The sequence below is a fragment of the Neolamprologus brichardi genome, chromosome 11 (assembly GCF_056152115.1).
Source record: "Neolamprologus brichardi isolate AB-2024 chromosome 11, ASM5615211v1, whole genome shotgun sequence".
NCBI classification, from domain to species: domain Eukaryota; kingdom Metazoa; phylum Chordata; class Actinopteri; order Cichliformes; family Cichlidae; genus Neolamprologus; species Neolamprologus brichardi.
Genome location: NC_142114.1, coordinates 23,658,016 through 23,673,978, shown reverse-complemented (window position 1 = coordinate 23,673,978; position 15,963 = coordinate 23,658,016). Strand labels below are relative to the sequence as shown.

The 15,963-nt window shown below is 37.9% G+C and overlaps 2 protein-coding genes across 4 annotated transcripts; one reads left to right on the top strand and one right to left on the bottom strand.

The window, feature by feature from the left end:
* Nucleotides 1-597: 597 nt before the first annotated feature.
* isg20l2 (interferon stimulated exonuclease gene 20-like 2) lies at nucleotides 598-5,592 on the bottom strand. Of its 3 annotated transcripts, none has more exons than XM_006791767.2 (4): nucleotides 5,535-5,592; nucleotides 3,601-4,328; nucleotides 2,662-2,862; nucleotides 598-2,335 (listed from the first exon to the last, which is right to left on the bottom strand). In XM_006791767.2, exons 2-4 carry the CDS (start codon nucleotides 4,204-4,206, stop codon nucleotides 2,216-2,218), a joined length of 927 nt encoding a protein of 308 aa, XP_006791830.1. In that variant the 5' UTR covers nucleotides 4,207-4,328; nucleotides 5,535-5,592; the 3' UTR covers nucleotides 598-2,215. The 3 variants fall into 3 exon arrangements, with proteins under 3 accessions (XP_006791830.1, XP_006791829.1, XP_087704516.1); XM_006791766.3 differs by having other exon boundaries at nucleotides 5,263-5,579; XM_087848390.1 differs by lacking the exon at nucleotides 598-2,335 and adding an exon at nucleotides 2,415-2,519.
* Nucleotides 5,593-5,997: 405 nt separating this feature from the next.
* Nucleotides 5,998-13,445, top strand: mettl25b (methyltransferase like 25B). Its single transcript, XM_006791765.3, has 8 exons — nucleotides 5,998-6,311; nucleotides 7,481-7,599; nucleotides 8,395-8,611; nucleotides 8,696-8,758; nucleotides 8,973-9,110; nucleotides 9,995-10,809; nucleotides 11,674-11,858; nucleotides 11,946-13,445. Exons 1-8 carry the CDS (start codon nucleotides 6,210-6,212, stop codon nucleotides 12,032-12,034), a joined length of 1,728 nt encoding a protein of 575 aa, XP_006791828.2. The 5' UTR covers nucleotides 5,998-6,209; the 3' UTR covers nucleotides 12,035-13,445.
* The last annotated feature ends 2,518 nt before the right edge of the window (nucleotides 13,446-15,963 follow it).

The following is a 15,963-nucleotide window of genomic DNA, read 5'->3' as shown; positions in this document are numbered from 1 at the left end:
GTCGACTGTTCACTGTTGATTTTGAGACTAATGCTTTGTAGAGGGTAATGAAGCTGCCAACAGAGGACCTGTGAGGCATCCGTTTTTCAAACTGATGTACTTCCTATTCCTCAGTGGTGTATCAGAGACTACCATAGAACTCATTTATGCTGTTCAGATGAGGAGATAGTATCAAAGTCTTTCTAAAAGAATTTTTAGGAATTTGCAGACATCAACGGACACTTCCAGGCACCTTTTTTGGGAAGCAATTTTAACCTTTAATTTAAATAGGTCAAGAATTCACTGGGACAGGAAATCTGCATTCACAGACTCACTAGCTTCATGGTCATATTTGGGGCTCTTTATGTGCTGCCACTTATGAAGTTTCTACACACTGATGCAAACGGGCACTACAAAGACATCTTTCACTACCTCAAATGGCCACAGATGGCACCGTTGCTTGTTTTGTTTTTTTTCCACATTAAAAAACGAATGTGGAAAAAACAGCGAGGATTGTTTCAAAGTGAAAAGTTAAACAGTGTTTTGTGCACATAAGTATTTGAACGTTATCTCAGTTTTGTTGGTTTCTTTACACCCAATTACAGTAACACCACAAAATTCCTGCTGTAATGATTTATAGATTTTAAAATCAGGATGACAGTAGAGTGAATAACATATTCCAACAGACATTGCATAGGAAATTGCACAAATTCAGAAAGTCACCACTTATGTTTCTTGAACTTGGTGGAAAAGAATTCGAAAGAGGGAAGATGGTTAACTGGGCACTCAGACCACTCCTGTAACAGGAGAAATGGAAGATCAAACCAGTCGCTAGCAGTGTGGACCCTGAAGTCTAAACAGAAATATTTTGGGGAGTGGGAATGAGTTTAATATTGATCAATTCTTGATTTTAAACTCCAATAAATTTAACAATGCAAGCTTTATAGATGTCTGTGATATTAACAATTCAGTCCTTAAAACATATTAATAAAGTCTACACAAATGACTCATGGGTTAAGTCTTTGTTGAATTGTAGCTATGGTCCTGAATAAAATGAGATGTTTGACTAACGCTCTTTTAGTCAGGGCTGACTTTCTTTTTCACTCGCGTTCACATGGTAAGAATATAAGACCATTTATTTGCAGTGTTTACATGACTGTTGATAAAAATGCGGTCCTACTACAGCCCAGTGCTGATTTAGTAAAAAAACAACAAAAAACAAAAAACATGTGAAAAGCTAGAAACTGTTTACATCACATAATAATGTTCCAGCAAAGACATGACTGCCCCCAAGTGGCATGAGCACCATTTGAACACAGTGTAAAACCCTGACACAAAATGTAACTGCTGCAATTAAAGCTTGATTTATAGTCCTGCACTGAATCTCTGCAGGACCATAATGGCCATTGCAGCTTTTGCATGTTTACTTTTGGAGTTTGGACAAATGCGTCTTCATTACTCTTCCATTAAGGATGACACTGAGCTCATCTTGCTGGACTTGCAGCAAATACATATAAAACACTCATCTTTACTGAAGCAGAAAAGAGAAGTGTCTTCAAAAACACCTGCCTCTATACCAACACCAACGTCCTTCTAGAAAGTCCCAGCAGTGAGCAGACTCCTCCTGGAATTTACTTGTGCAATTATTTACAAGCATGTACAGAATTACTACTCACATCTGATTAAACTTGATTTAAAAGCCTTGGTAGTTATACTTCTACCAATATTTCTGCTGCAGTGCTACCATATATTTCAATGTAGGCTTCTTTAGGTGGGTAATATATCTGTCTGTATACAGACTTTCATAGTTTAAAAAAAAAACACTGGCTGAAAACTGGCAACTGTGTTAGCTTTTTTGAGAAAGCCAGATACAACTGTGGCCTATTACACATTGTTTCAATGAAACAATATCATTGTGTTACTCACATATTTTACTACCAAATGGACCAATCCAGATAAATTTCTGGGAAGATACAGATGTAATGGTAAGGCATAGATTTCATCCAGTAGTACAAATCAAGCTTAAATTGATGTAGAAGAAGTTTCAGCTCCAACAGATATTCACATTCTTCCCCTCCACTGACAACAGTACAGTTTTATTTAAATTCAGGCAGCTGGTAGAAGGTTATCCGGTTTGTTGAATGAGCAATTGCAGTTCTCCTGGTTTTGTTATTCACACAACAATGGGACAGTTAAATTCCACTGTCCAAACTGCACGCCCGCCATATCAAGTGTTTTACCCCAACATGGCTGTTGAGTTAGCAGCAAGTTGCGTCTCCCACTCATGTTCCACCACTTTGTAAAGCTCCATAGTGGCTCTAGCATCCTCCACAGAGGAGTGGCCTTTGTTCCCAGTCTGAGGACACAAGAGAGGACATGTTAAGCATTATGTTGGTCACATTTATAAAATCATGATGACGTTACATGATATTAACCTTTTAGTTGAAAAACTGGTTTTCTACCCAGGTTTCAGTTTAAATTTGTCATTGACAAACCAAAAATCTTCTATGGTAAATATTTGTGTTGAATTCGATATAATTCTGTGAGAAAAACACTGTCGTTAGTGATTCACATAAAAAAAATTACTGGTGTCCAGATGTGTAATAATGTCAATTATTATAATTTCTAATAAACTAGCTCCACTAACTGTACATATCTTCCATTTTGAGAACTCTGTCTTACCTGAATGTCACGGTTGAAAATGGCCTTCGTGAGCGTCTTCAGTGAAGTGCACTTATTCCCTTCAATGCCGGCCATCTGGTTCAGGAGAGGAATTCGAGAAGTGTCCCTGGTCAGCTCGGGGGGATGACAGTATCCAATCACCTTAAAGTCATTGTGGATGGCATGGCCAACCACCACCTTACCCTTAATCAGCGACAGTATCTGTAGTACCAACGGATAAAAAAACATCTTATTCACTAAACTCATATGGTTTATACAGAGTAATGGATGCTGCAAAATCAAATCCTACAATGGAATGAAATAATGTCTAAATTAAAGTTAATTTGGACATCTTAACCCAGTTGTGATTCTTTTTTCAAATTAAGACCATTGAAAGGACGCATACGCATACATGTTAGGTCAATTGGAGATTCTATTTTGTGTGTAAATGGTTGTCAGGTTCTTTGTTGTTAGCCCTTTTAAAACCCTGTGATAACCCTGTGATAGCAGCTAGACAGCTACAACAGGCTCCAGACCAACTGTAACCCAGAACAGGATAAACGGCCGAAAATGGATTAGGATGATAAATTATTCCTGCAGTTGTCTTTAATTGCTGTTATTTACTGTGTCTTTACACTAGCTGCAACTTGTACGGTACCTCACACATGTTGTGCGTTCATCCGGATTAAAATGTGTTTTATCTGACAATATATTTTAGTGCTGGTTAGCTGTCAAATTAATAACTATATTAACCATAACTATATAAATTATATATTAGCTATAATAACACTGGTACTTACATATCTTCCAGCACCTTTGCAGTTGTTGAGTTCTCCTTTACATTTAAATTCAATATTTTTGCCCATATCTCTCTCTCTCTTAACTCCTCTGATGACAAGCATTTTACACTGTAAAAGAACATGCTAAATCGTTTTTTAAAAAAAAGTACACTTTTCTCACCTCCATCCTGGCCTTGGCGAATGGCATGGCATTGACGAGGTCACGGCGTCGGATGCCGCTCCATCGAGTGCGATAGTCTGTGACTCGTGCAGAGGGCTTGATAAACTTATCGTAAATCACATCTCCTTCATAGGAAACTATACTGCAGCGTGCAAGCTCACTGAGGCTCTTTGGTCCCGTGCCAACCATCTCACAGTCAATAGCGACATACTTAGAAGGGTTCCCTGATGACATGGTGATGGGCTTACAGGTGCTCGATACTGAGGACCCAGGGCTGCTGGCTGCTGATTTCAGGGGCTCCTTTGGTTTTTCACCACATGGAGGCATGGAACTACTGTGTGCACTGGCCAGACACGATAAACTTTTGCTTTGTGTGGAAGTGGAAGCTAGTGGGCATTTAATGGACGCACCATTCTGAAGTGGTGTTTGGCTCTGTCTGAAGTCTTGCCTATACTGGTTGTTCTTTTGTTTACCTTCCCTGTACCCCTTTGCTCCACGGTTGTGCCTCTTTCTACGCAGCCACTCTTTTTTCCTGTTTAGCTTGCCTGCTGGAGCTTTTTTCGGTGCAGTTTCATCAAGAGATAAATTAATCCAAATGTTTGACATGTTTACATCAAATTAAATAAATTCAAAACACACACTTTCCCACAAAACAATCTCATAAATCTGCTTATTTGTAATCCTTCAACAGGTCCTTGTTGGGTTTAGTCCAGTTTAGAAGTCTCATCCTGCAATGCAAACACAATATTATCATACTGTGCCTGGATTTGCAGAATTATAACCAATCAGACCAAGTGCCAGAAAATGCCTGCAAATTTTCAGATACTTTTCTAGGCAAAGAACACTTCAGGAAATCATTGTTAATGTTCTCTGTGGAACTGTCCAATAACTCTTCTTTGTGTGAGGTGCACACACTTCTCAGGCACAACATTTTACAGATATATCTCAGTATTTTAATGTTATACAGCCATTTGTTAGATTTGGAGTGTATATATCATTCACTAATATAATTTCACTAATTTCTTGCACAATCTAAGTCTTATCTTTACTTTTTAACTCATTTCATTTCTTAAAATGCTCTGTTTTTAAATCCCTGTAGTATAAAAATTTGTGCACTTTTTTTCACTCAAGTTGTAAAGTCATCACTATGAGCATGTAGCATTTTGGCTTCAACTATGTTGCTTATAATTGTAGACTGTACTATTTTTTATTCTTTATCCTGTTGTTATAACACAATGATTTTGCTCGTAAAATTGAATAAAGTATCCATATATCTAATTGTCTAACCAATTTGAGGACGTAACATCAATCTGGACTTGTCCGGGAAACTAGAAAACACTGAAGTTGCCAGATTGACAATGTAAACATTGGTACTATTCCATCCTTTCCCAATAGATGTTTTCCGTTTTAATTGTTTACTTTTTGCGACCTGATAGTTTGTGGTCGTGGATGGAAGGGTGAACACTTTTCCCAACTTAACATGGCAACCTGAGGGATTCGGGAAATATAAAATCTTAAAGCTAACTTTATACGGGATTTATAAGCAACTGGCAAATGAGCAGGCACAGTAACTGTCCCATCATGTCGCAGATTCAAACTTTACAAACCGTACTGTTTATAAAGTTGGGGAAACCTGAAGGTAAGGAAACCTGATTTCCTTACCTGGATGACTGAGCAGGCATCAGGAAACCTCATCAGCTGCACTTGGTGGATGCCACTACTGCTAATACTGCTATATCTTCTAATACTAACATTAGCTAATAACTGCTAAGGTTAGCCCGCTAACGCTAACGTTGGACACCAAACACTGTTTATTGACTGTCTCTCTCAATGGACAGTTTCTCTTTCTGCTTGTGAACATTTGTTCGGTCGATAGCGATATATGTCCTCAAAGTAAATGTCTAAAATTAACTTTTAGAAACATAAAACCAGACCTGCTACACGTGAACCGAAGGAATCCTCCTGCCCAGAACAGATGATCTACATCCGGGGCATGTTGCCTTTGGATACCCTTTGTCCATCTTGAAGATTCCAGATTGGTTTGAATACTTTTATCTCTGATATCTCAAAGCCTCTCTATTATATTTCTTTGAAATCATAAAATATTTTAAAATTGACATGCACAATAACTTTGAGTAATATACTAAACTAAAACTCTTTAAACGTCTTTTGTAGTATCCTTTCCACTAATTCCTAAATAATGTACTATTTGCTCACAGTAGGGAGTGATTTATTCTAAGTTATTAATAAAACCCCATATCAGATGTATATAAGGAACCAAGTAAAAGACTGTTTTCTAAAGTTTAAAATTAAGATTCTAATTTTAATTTTTTTTTGTGCACTTGTGTCTAAAATTACGGCGAGTACTTAAATGCATCACGATTCTATCAAAACACGTGAAAGTTGCAGGTAGCGACGGAAACAAGCTAGTGGCTAAAAGCAATTATCAGTTCAGAAATTTAAAGGAAATACTTTTAACGTTAAAATTTTATTTTATGGAGATGGTTGTAATAGTTTTGGTATTTCAGACACACCCGGCCTTAACTAGAAAAATAAAATAAAACGACGTTAACGAGCTAACTTGTTAGCATTACCTTCAGGATGTCGAGATGTTTACAACAAGTTTCACAGCGGAGCAGCAGAGGGGACTAGCCAAGCAACTCGCCACCTTTCTGTCTCAGTACAGACACCTCTCCGACTCCTACATAATTGTGCGTATCGATAGATATTTCTGAAGTATGCAGCTTGCCCAGTGGTTTTGTTTTTTGTTGCGTTTGGCATAAGAAAATAACCAGGTCTCTAAAACTAAATGTTATTGTGCACATTTATTTACTTGTTTCGTACATGTCAAAGCCAATAGTGCCAGCTAGTGACGAGTGATTGTTTACCTTTGCGAGACAAGTAGATCAGTGAAACTGGGGTTTGCAAGAATTTCTTTATGCAAAACTCTCTTAAGGCTCTACCACAGCATTTCATTCAGGTTGAGGTCTGGACTTTGACTGGACCATTGGAACACATTGATCCTTTTCTTTTTCTGCCATTCTATTGTAGATTTGCTGAGGGCTTGAGATCATCAGCCCCTTGCATAACCTAGTTTAACCCAGGCTTCAGCCGTCAGACAGATGATCTGATAGTTGGCAGTAGATTACTTTGGTATACAGAGTTCATAGTCGATCTAATGACTGCCCAGATCCTGTGACAGCAAAAGAAGTCCAAATCATCATCCCTCCAGCACGGTGCTTAGTAGTTGGTATGATGTGTGTTGTGCTGATAATCTAATGTGGTGCTGTTCATTAGGGCCAGATATCTCCACTTTGGTTTCATTCATATGTCCAAAGGACATTGAGGAATTTTGTAGAGATCCAGTTTTGTAGAGATCAAATTCTGCAAAATTAAGTTGATAATTTTGAAAACAAGTAAAAAAAAAAACTTGTTTTCAAACAAGTTAATACTTGTTCAGTCTTTTTCTTGTCATACTGACATGAGCTTTAACATTTAACATCTTAACTGAGACCCGTAGTCTCACTCTAAGATGTAGCTCTTGGGTTTTCTTGGGAGTTTCTCTAAGCACCGACCTCAAAGTGAATTTGCTGGGACGTCCACTGCTCGAAAGAATGTAGATTACACCTAAATGCTCCAGACCAGCAAACTGCCAAAACCTCTGCTTTATTAAGGGTGGTCATGCTTGCTGATGATCAGTTAATCAAGTGCATTTAATTAGCACTGAGTGGCTGTTATGTACCCTTCTAATTTCTGTGGAAGTAGTAAGGGTTTACTTAGTTTTTCACATGACTGTAAAGTATGGTATATGAATTGTAATCAAGCCTTATTTACACAGTGCAACAGCTGGATTCTTATCAGTTTGTTATCCCTTCTACAGGAATTTTTCACAGAAGATCTGTGGCACACATTACCCAGAAGCTGGCAGCCTGTGTTGCAGGACCTGTCATATCCACAGATTGCAGACCTATTGCTGGATGCCACTCATGAAGACAGGAGGTACTACTGGATTGTTATTAGGCCCTTTATATATCCTTAAAGCAAGGTTGCAGATATCCAAATCAAGCTCAAAAAAAACTAAAGAACCAAAAGCAAAGTTGATTTTAGCAAAGCCCAGAAGGTTTGGTAGCCTTGTTTTACAAAATTGAATTAATTCATACATTCATTTGTTTATTTAGGCAAAGTAAGCATAAATTAGACAATGAGAAAAGCTCTAAACAGAGTGTCTACAGCAGTGGTTCTTAACCTTTTTGGAGGTACCGAACCCCACCAGTTTCATATGCGCATTCACTGAACCCCTCTTTAGTGAAAAATAAAATAAGATTTTTTTCAAATTCAAGACATACATATGTTTTTTACTGGTGCACAAAATGAGCCGTGCATGTCACGGCGGAGGCTCAGCCGAACCCCTGAGACCAACTCACCGAACCCCTAGGGTTCGATCGAACCCAGGTTAAGAACCACTGGTCTACAGGTTCTAAAAAGCTTTTAATTCCTTCAGAAAAGGCTTCACAATATTTTAAAGTTTAAGACTTTTCTTGACTTTTAAAAGCAGTAATATTATGTTTGTTTGTTTTTTGTTTTTTAAATGTGTATAAAATGTAAACAATGTTCTGAAGCATTTCACTATAGCGTGATTCGAGGTTCATTTGTAATCAGCTGTAATAGGAGTTACTACCTAAATGTTTTTCCTTTTTTCTTCTTTGAAGAAGTTTGTGCCCTTCATATAATATCATATCAATAAAAACATCCCCTTATTAGGTAATTAATTGCCTAAAACCTTTCTCATTACAGATATCCTTCAGTGTGGCCTCTGTCTCTCTTGGCTTTCCGTGCCACAGCCCATGCCCTGGCATTTCCTAGGGAGAGCAGGAGTGAGGGATGCAGAGTAGGCGGGTCAGTGAAGCCAAAGGAGTTCCTGGAAAATCACAGTCAGAGCTCCCTCCTAGGTCACATTTTCAGGAAGCATGTTAAACCCAAGAAACAGCATGAGATTCGCAAGCTCGGCACAGTATGTATGCTTACAGGTGGCTGCTTTAGCACGTCTTGGCTTTTCTGCTTAGAATGTTTTTAATATATATTTTTATATTTGCAGCTGGTTAAGCAACTTTGTGAGCAGACTGATTGCAACAGAGTGGTCGATGTGGGCTCTGGGCAGGTATCACTCATAGTCGCATGATTTTAACACATAAGCACATCAATACATTTTTTAAGGTAGCACTTTAATGTTAATGGGAATGGAATTAGATTTAATGGTTCTGTAGTAAAAGTCTATAAAATCAATTTTCATGCAAATTTTTAAGAGTTGAAATCAAAAATGAAGCAGTAAATCTTGCCACAGTAAACCCCGAGTTCAATTTTTGCCTAACCAGGGTCACCTGACTCGTTTCCTGTCCTTTGGACTTGGACTTTCTGTGACTGCTATTGAAGCTGATCCAACCCTGGTTACTATGGCATCCAAGTTTGATGGACAGTTGGTGTGGGCCTTGGAGAAGGAGAAGCAGAAAAAGGTTAGTGATTTTCTAATATTATTGCACACCTATACGTTTCTAAATAAAGTTTGGAGCTCAGAGAACTCTAAATGTCCTGTAAGGTTAATAGAATACTTAAGTATTTTGTATAATGCTCTACCATTGACTCTTCCTTATTAATTATTATTTACTATTTTCAAACCTATTTTTTCCATGTTTTTCCTCTTTATAAAAAGCCTGTTGTCAAGAAGAGCATTCTGGGTCCAAAAAGTCCAAACCTATAAATAAGAACTGAACTGTGTTGAGTTGACAAAGCAGTGTGAGTTAAAGTCAGCATCTCCATAATGTCTGTTCAAAGGCAAGATTAAGCCTGACACTTCCATTTTTGCCACTTGGGGGCAGCAAATACAAAGTGTAAACACTGGCATATCACCCTTCTGGATAATTTGTTGACCCTCTTAGCAAACGGTGGGCTTTTCCACCTTTAGCAGACGCAGGGCAACATTGCCATTCACCTGGAATTTGTTTATTTCTACCTGATAAATGTAAGCACAGTTATTCACTCTTTAAAGTTGTAGTTTCCTCTCTATCAACTCTTGGAAAAATATGAGCTTCTTTACCTGTTAGATACTCTCTTCCCTAGCTAGTCTCAAACAGTAGTGGTTTCTGGATGCTTTTTCACTGAAAAGTAAGGCTGGATAAAAACATAGTTAATGATCAAGCTTTAAGTTTGAAATGTTGACCTCAAATTTGCGTAAACGCTCCTTAAAGCCTAGGGGAACAACATAGTGATGATTTTGTGATTTACCAATCAGTGACAGTTATAATTATGATTATATTTAATGAATCCATTGTATAGACATTTTACCTCCTACTATAGTGCATATCAACAGAAATATTAATGAACATCTTTTGCTTCCTAGAACTGCTCCTCTCACATTCCAGCACAAAATCTTCCTTGCCACATCACTGGTTGGGTAAACCCGAAGGCATCATGGGAGGCTTTCATCGGACAGCTAAAAGCTGCAGATCATGTCAGTGAAGGTCCCCCAACTCCATCTGGACCCAGCAAAAAGAAACTGCGAGGCTCTGTGCAACAGGGAGGCCTCCATGTAGTTCAGACTTCTTATGCTCGTTCTGATTCTAACTCTCAAGAGTCTGAACTGTCAAAACAACAAAAGTCAAAAAAGATGTCCGGAGTGGAATTCGTTGACGAAAAATGCTGCTCATGCATCCACTCTGACAGTCACGAGGGGGTATACTCTGAGGAAGACAGCCTGCAAGGCTATCCAAACTTTGTCCTGACTGGTCTCCATGCCTGCGGTGACCTCAGTGCCACCCTCCTCCGCCATTTTGTCAAATGCCCGCATGTGCGTGGCATCACCTCAGTGGCATGCTGTTACATGAAAATCACAACCAAAGAAAACCCCACCCCTCCAGGACTGGTCATACCGCCTGCTCCACCAACACCGGATCAAGAGTCAGTTCAGTCAGAGTTTGGCTACCCGATGAGCTCCTGGGTGTCAGGGCTGTCGGGACATCAGTTGTCCTATAAGGCCCGAGAAGGGGCGTGTCATGCTGTTGAGGACTATGTGCGGCGACTCAGGGAAGAAAGCGAGTTGCTCAGGTCGCACTGTTACAGAGCGATGCTTGAGACCTTCATCAGAGACACAAGGCCAGATCTGCGCAGGGCAGGAATCCAGACCATCAAGAAATCCCACCTATTACCTTTTATAGAGTGAGTAAAAATTGCATCCATCAGGTATTTACACAGGTCTTTCATTTCAGCTGATATGGTTTGTCAGTTGTCTAAAAATGCAGCAATAATTGGTACAACAGGAGGAGGGTAACTAAATTCATAATAACAGTGCATGCCCATGTTATAGTATTGTTTAGCCTTTCAGTGCGTAAATGCTAAAATTTGGTAATTTTTGCCCAATGCTAGGTGGTTGCTAGGCAACATGATTATAATGTTTTACTATATGAAGTGTAAATCCACTTTTGTGGATATAAATAAGATATTATAGTCATGAAATGTAAGTAATGCATTGTGCTCATATTGGTTTGTAAAGGCAAAGTAAAATTTATTTCTACAGCACATTTAAAACAACAACTGTTGACCAAGGTGCTGTACAATTAAGATAATCAAGAAAAATAAAACCATAGGAAGACATTATAAAAGTTAAGAAAAAGAAAAGTAAAGCCGTGAAGGCTAGAAAATTTTAGCCTGCTACTAGATAGTTGCCAGAGAACATGATGGCGACATTTATATCTTGCATAGTTCAACTTTTGTGGATGTGAATTACATGTTATTGTGAAATTAAAGTGACATGAAGGTGTTATACAGGCCATGAATTGGTAATTTAGCCCTGTTTGCTCAGTAGTTGCTAGGCAACTGGATGATATCATAATATGTGATATAGATAAAAACCTCTTAAGAGGCACATGTGTTTGGTTGCTCTGACCCTGGAGGGGTTCTGGACAAAGACAGGCAGAGATTTGGTGTCATTTTTGCGTGTATAATTTGCGTTCTGTAAGAATCATTTTAGTTCCTGACTAAAGTATCCTGTCCTGTTTTGTCTACATTTGTTATCCCTCCCAGATATGCTCGTTTGGGTCTGGCTCGGGTCGGACTGCCTCCTGAGTTGCCCCTGGACTTGGGGCGAGTGGAGGCCATGTTGAAGGAACAGGGCAGGGTGGTGGTGTACTTCAGCTTGTCCCTGCTGCTGGCCCCTGTGGTGGAGACAATGGTGCTGCTGGATAGGATGATCTACCTCCAAGAGAATGGTTGGACAATTAATGCTGTCACATGACTTAAATATTATGATTGTGTGGTGTAGCCATTCATCTCAAACCTCTACTGTCTCTCTACAGGTGTGAACAGTCAGCTTGTTCCTCTCTTCGACCCAAACTTCTCTCCAAGAAACTTTGTACTGGTGGCTCTGAAGTGTTGTGGACAATGACAACAAAAGGGGAATTCCCACTTATCCACTCTTTGTTTTTAGGAATTTTAAATATTGAATATTAAGAAAGGTTTTAAGCTTTTAATCCATCTGAACATCATGATCCTGACGCATACATGTACCACTGTTTATCACTTAAAGCCTCTATGACAGCTTAGAGACATGCATGTGTTAGGTATCAATTTTCTTTGCATGGTTTGGTTTCTGTATAGACAGACATTGTCTTTGTGGTTTGTTGAATTGTTTTTATTTATTTTATTTCTTGCGCCATTTTTAGTAAAGGAAAAAGGGAACATCATATTTTACTGTGTGTAAACAATATATCCATCCATCTTCTTGTGCTTATCTAATCCAGGGTCATGGGGAGGGATTAAGGATAGATGTGGGCATCGTCATCACCAAGAAATGTTAAATCCTAGAAATTGTGCCAATAAGCTGCTTTAGAGCAGGTTATGTTCAGGATAAAAGATCAACAAGTTGCAAAATCACCTCTTACCATCTCAAAAATAGAGTCACCATTCTTGGAAGATCACTTTGATCTTGGTGACCAAATAGTAACATGACCTAAACACTTTCACAACCATATAAAGCAGGGACAATAAACTGATTTTACATTGTGGGCAACATACAGCCCACTTTGATCTTAATTAGGCCGAACCAAAGAAACTCTTCTTGCTTTAAGTATAAAGAAGTTAAACATAATGCATTTAATCCCTGCAAAAATTGTAATATTAAAAAAAGAGCAATTTCAGCAGTATGTCTCAGTTTTTCTACATGACAAAAGAAATGCGCCTATAAATCAAAAACAAATCTGTCACGTTTGTAAAGTGTTTAAAATTACAGAAAAAGTTGTAATAGCTCAATGCTAAGAAATGTTGAGTTTTTTCTATAGTAGACAGTGAAAAAATGGATTTTTTTCTCATATTTATTATTTATTTATTATGTAATTACTTTGGTGTATTAGTAGTAATGGGAGAGGGCTTTATGAGAAATGTTGTAAAGCTTGTGAAAATACAGTAAAAACTTCAAAGTTTATGTCCTTCTTAATATTTCCAGTGGGCTTGATCAAGTCTTTACCAGGCCAATTCTGGCCACTGAACATCTAAGAAATATATATATTTTTTGGAACAACTTTGTTGATTTTTTTCCCTCCTGCAAGCAATTTTAAAACACTTTTGTTTTTCTGTAGAACTTGTTACGGATTCAAATATTGGGGATGGATACAGGAGGAAAACCAAAAATAACCACACTGGTCCGGCCGGGTTAAGTCAAACGATGATTTAATGAACACACGCGTGGGAGATGGACACCATACAGCAGACAGCATCAGATCTCAAAATGGTGGAGCCTTGATCAAACTCTTATAGCCTCTAGTGGCCCCCGCCTAATCATAAAAGCCTAGACATTCACATTCTTTCTCACACACAGCGCCTAAGCTACGACCTTGGCTCCCTGTTTATCTGCTCCTGCTGAGATGGGGCAGTATGCCCTGTTCTCTTCTAACCAGACAAATAAGGCGATGACTTTCTGGAACAGTATTTCTTATAACTCAGCAGTATAATGCATCATAAAACAATATCATTCATTCACAATAAATCAGCAGTCTAATGTAATGCAAATCAGTTTACCAAATGTAATAGTTATCACCTTCTTCTAATTCAGGAGCATAATGCAAACTAAAACTACATAATAATTCACAATCTTTAATTAGGGGTCTAACATGGCATAAAATAATATTATAATCCGACAAACTTAATATACAAAAAAAATAATACCTGCAATACCTGTTCTTACTTGTTAACTTTACATTAGATTTGCACTAAATTATAATTTAATTTATTAACTCTATATGTATTCTTTACTTTTTCTCAGTGCTGAAAGTTTGAAACTGTCTTACACAAATATAACCATTAATTTAATGGAATAAGCAGGTCTAATCTGTCAGATTCTCCTGTGTCTTAATCGTAGCGCTGATACTCTATTCGCGCCCTTGGCGTTATCAGCACCTGCAAAGGGAATTTTTGTCTTCAGCTATTGAGGCTGAAATAAGTTCATCTAGTTCTAGACTGTTCAGTGGAAGTTTACATTACGACGCCACACCTGAGCATGAACACAAGCACTTAAGCAATTTAAATGAGAATAACAAATTTTCCATTACATTTCCAACCTTTTGATTAATCACACTAAATCATACAAAGGTAATTTCTAGTCTAACACCATACAATATCAACAACATTGCATACTCAGAGAGGTTTCACAATGTGCATCATTCTACAGTATCAGATACAATTTTACACTTAATGTTCATCCCACTCTCACTATCCTCTCACTATGACCCTTTGGTCATTTATAATCGTTCTTATAGTCTAAAAGTTGTATGCAAAATAGCAGTAATGATACAAAAATTCCAAAAATATCAGATTACACATGGAAATATGAAATAGCATTAGTTGTTCAGCTTTATCACTTTAGTTAAATTAAGTTGTTCATTTATGAGAAACTGTTGTTAAGATAAGGAAGCCATTTGGTCTGAGACATGTTTCTCAAACTTCATTAAATGCATCAAGCAATGTTTGTAATTTAGTGACTGTTTCTGTAAAAGAACCATTTTCAGCAGTATTGTTAGGGATGGAGTTACACATGCATCACCAAACATCACACACACTCCTTTGTGCTGCTTTATCAATCACATTTAGCTCTGAAAGAAGTTCATTCTCTGGGTAATCAAAGCATGTTGAAAGCCCAATAAAATTCCTTAATGAAGTGGAATGTCCCCAAAATCCTATTTTTAGGGTTTCAGGTAATGTGTCAGAATTTAGTAGAAATGTCAAAGGAACTTAGAACTGTTGCTGCTATATTTACTAGGGTAATGAGGATCGAATGCACTTAGGTGTCAGGAACTGGCTTACTAGAGAAGTGGTCTAGCTGCCATACAAAATGTGCGCATGTCAGAGAGGGGTCTCTCTCTTAATCGCCGCCTGATTGTCTTCAACTTACTCACAATGGCTTAACTGTGTGTGTGGAACAAAGCACAAAACATATGTGATGCAATCCTATATGTATGTAACTAAGTGACAAAAAAGTAATATTACTATTACTAAAGTGATTATTTCAGAAAATGAAGAAATTTCCACACTGGCCATTGAGTTGGCAGCAAGTTGCCTCTCCCACTCATGTTCTACCATTTTGTAAAGCTCCATAGCGGCTCTACCATCCTCCACAGAGGAGTGGCCCTTGTTCCCAGTCTGAGGACACAGGAGAGAACATGTTAAACATTACGTTGTTCACATTTATAAAATGAAAATGTGACTGAGCAAAAAATGAAAAATCTTAAATGTTCACGATGTTGAGTAAAACTGAAGGACGAATAAAAAAAATCAAGTGCCTTTCTTTTAATTTTAGGATCCACTTCTAATAAACTAGCTCCACTAACTGTACATATCTTCCATTTTCTACTCAACCAAACAGAGAACTCCGTCTTACCTGAATGTCACGGTTGAAGATGGACTTCGTGAGCATCTTCAGTGAAGTGCACTTATTCCCTTCAATGCTGGCCTTCTTTTGTTAATTTGGCCATCCTCACCCACTTTTGATTCTTTTTCACATTAAGACCATTAAAGGAACCATTACCGTATTTTTCGGACGCACTTTTTAATGCAAGGATTTTAAGGCGCACTTAAAATCTTTAACCCCTTTTAGCAACTGTAAATGAGGACGGAACAAATTAGTTTAATTTGACCGTGTTCACTCGAAAAACTATTCACTCGTCAGGACCTGTTCATGGAAAGAAACAAAACACTATGTTGTTGGGCAAGTTACTTTGAAAAAGTAATTAATTATAGTTACTAGTTACTTCTTCAAAAAGGTAACTGAGTTAGTAACTGAGTTACAATATTCTAAAAGTAATTAATTACTTGAAAAGTAACTAT

Coding starts and splice junctions, on each gene's coding strand:
- isg20l2 (XM_006791767.2), bottom strand. CDS start 4,206: ATGTCAAACATTTGGATTAATTTATCTCTTGATGAAACTGCACCGAAA. Junction 2,863..3,600: donor TCGCCAAGGCCAGGATGGAG/GTGAGAAAAGTG, acceptor TTGGTACTACAG/ATACTGTCGCTGATTAAGGG. Junction 2,336..2,661: donor TTTTCAACCGTGACATTCAG/GTAAGACAGAGT, acceptor TTGTGTCCTCAG/ACTGGGAACAAAGGCCACTC.
- mettl25b (XM_006791765.3), top strand. CDS start 6,210: ATGTTTACAACAAGTTTCACAGCGGAGCAGCAGAGGGGACTAGCCAAG. Junction 8,759..8,972: donor TCGATGTGGGCTCTGGGCAG/GTATCACTCATA, acceptor TTGCCTAACCAG/GGTCACCTGACTCGTTTCCT. Junction 9,111..9,994: donor AGAAGGAGAAGCAGAAAAAG/GTTAGTGATTTT, acceptor TTTGCTTCCTAG/AACTGCTCCTCTCACATTCC.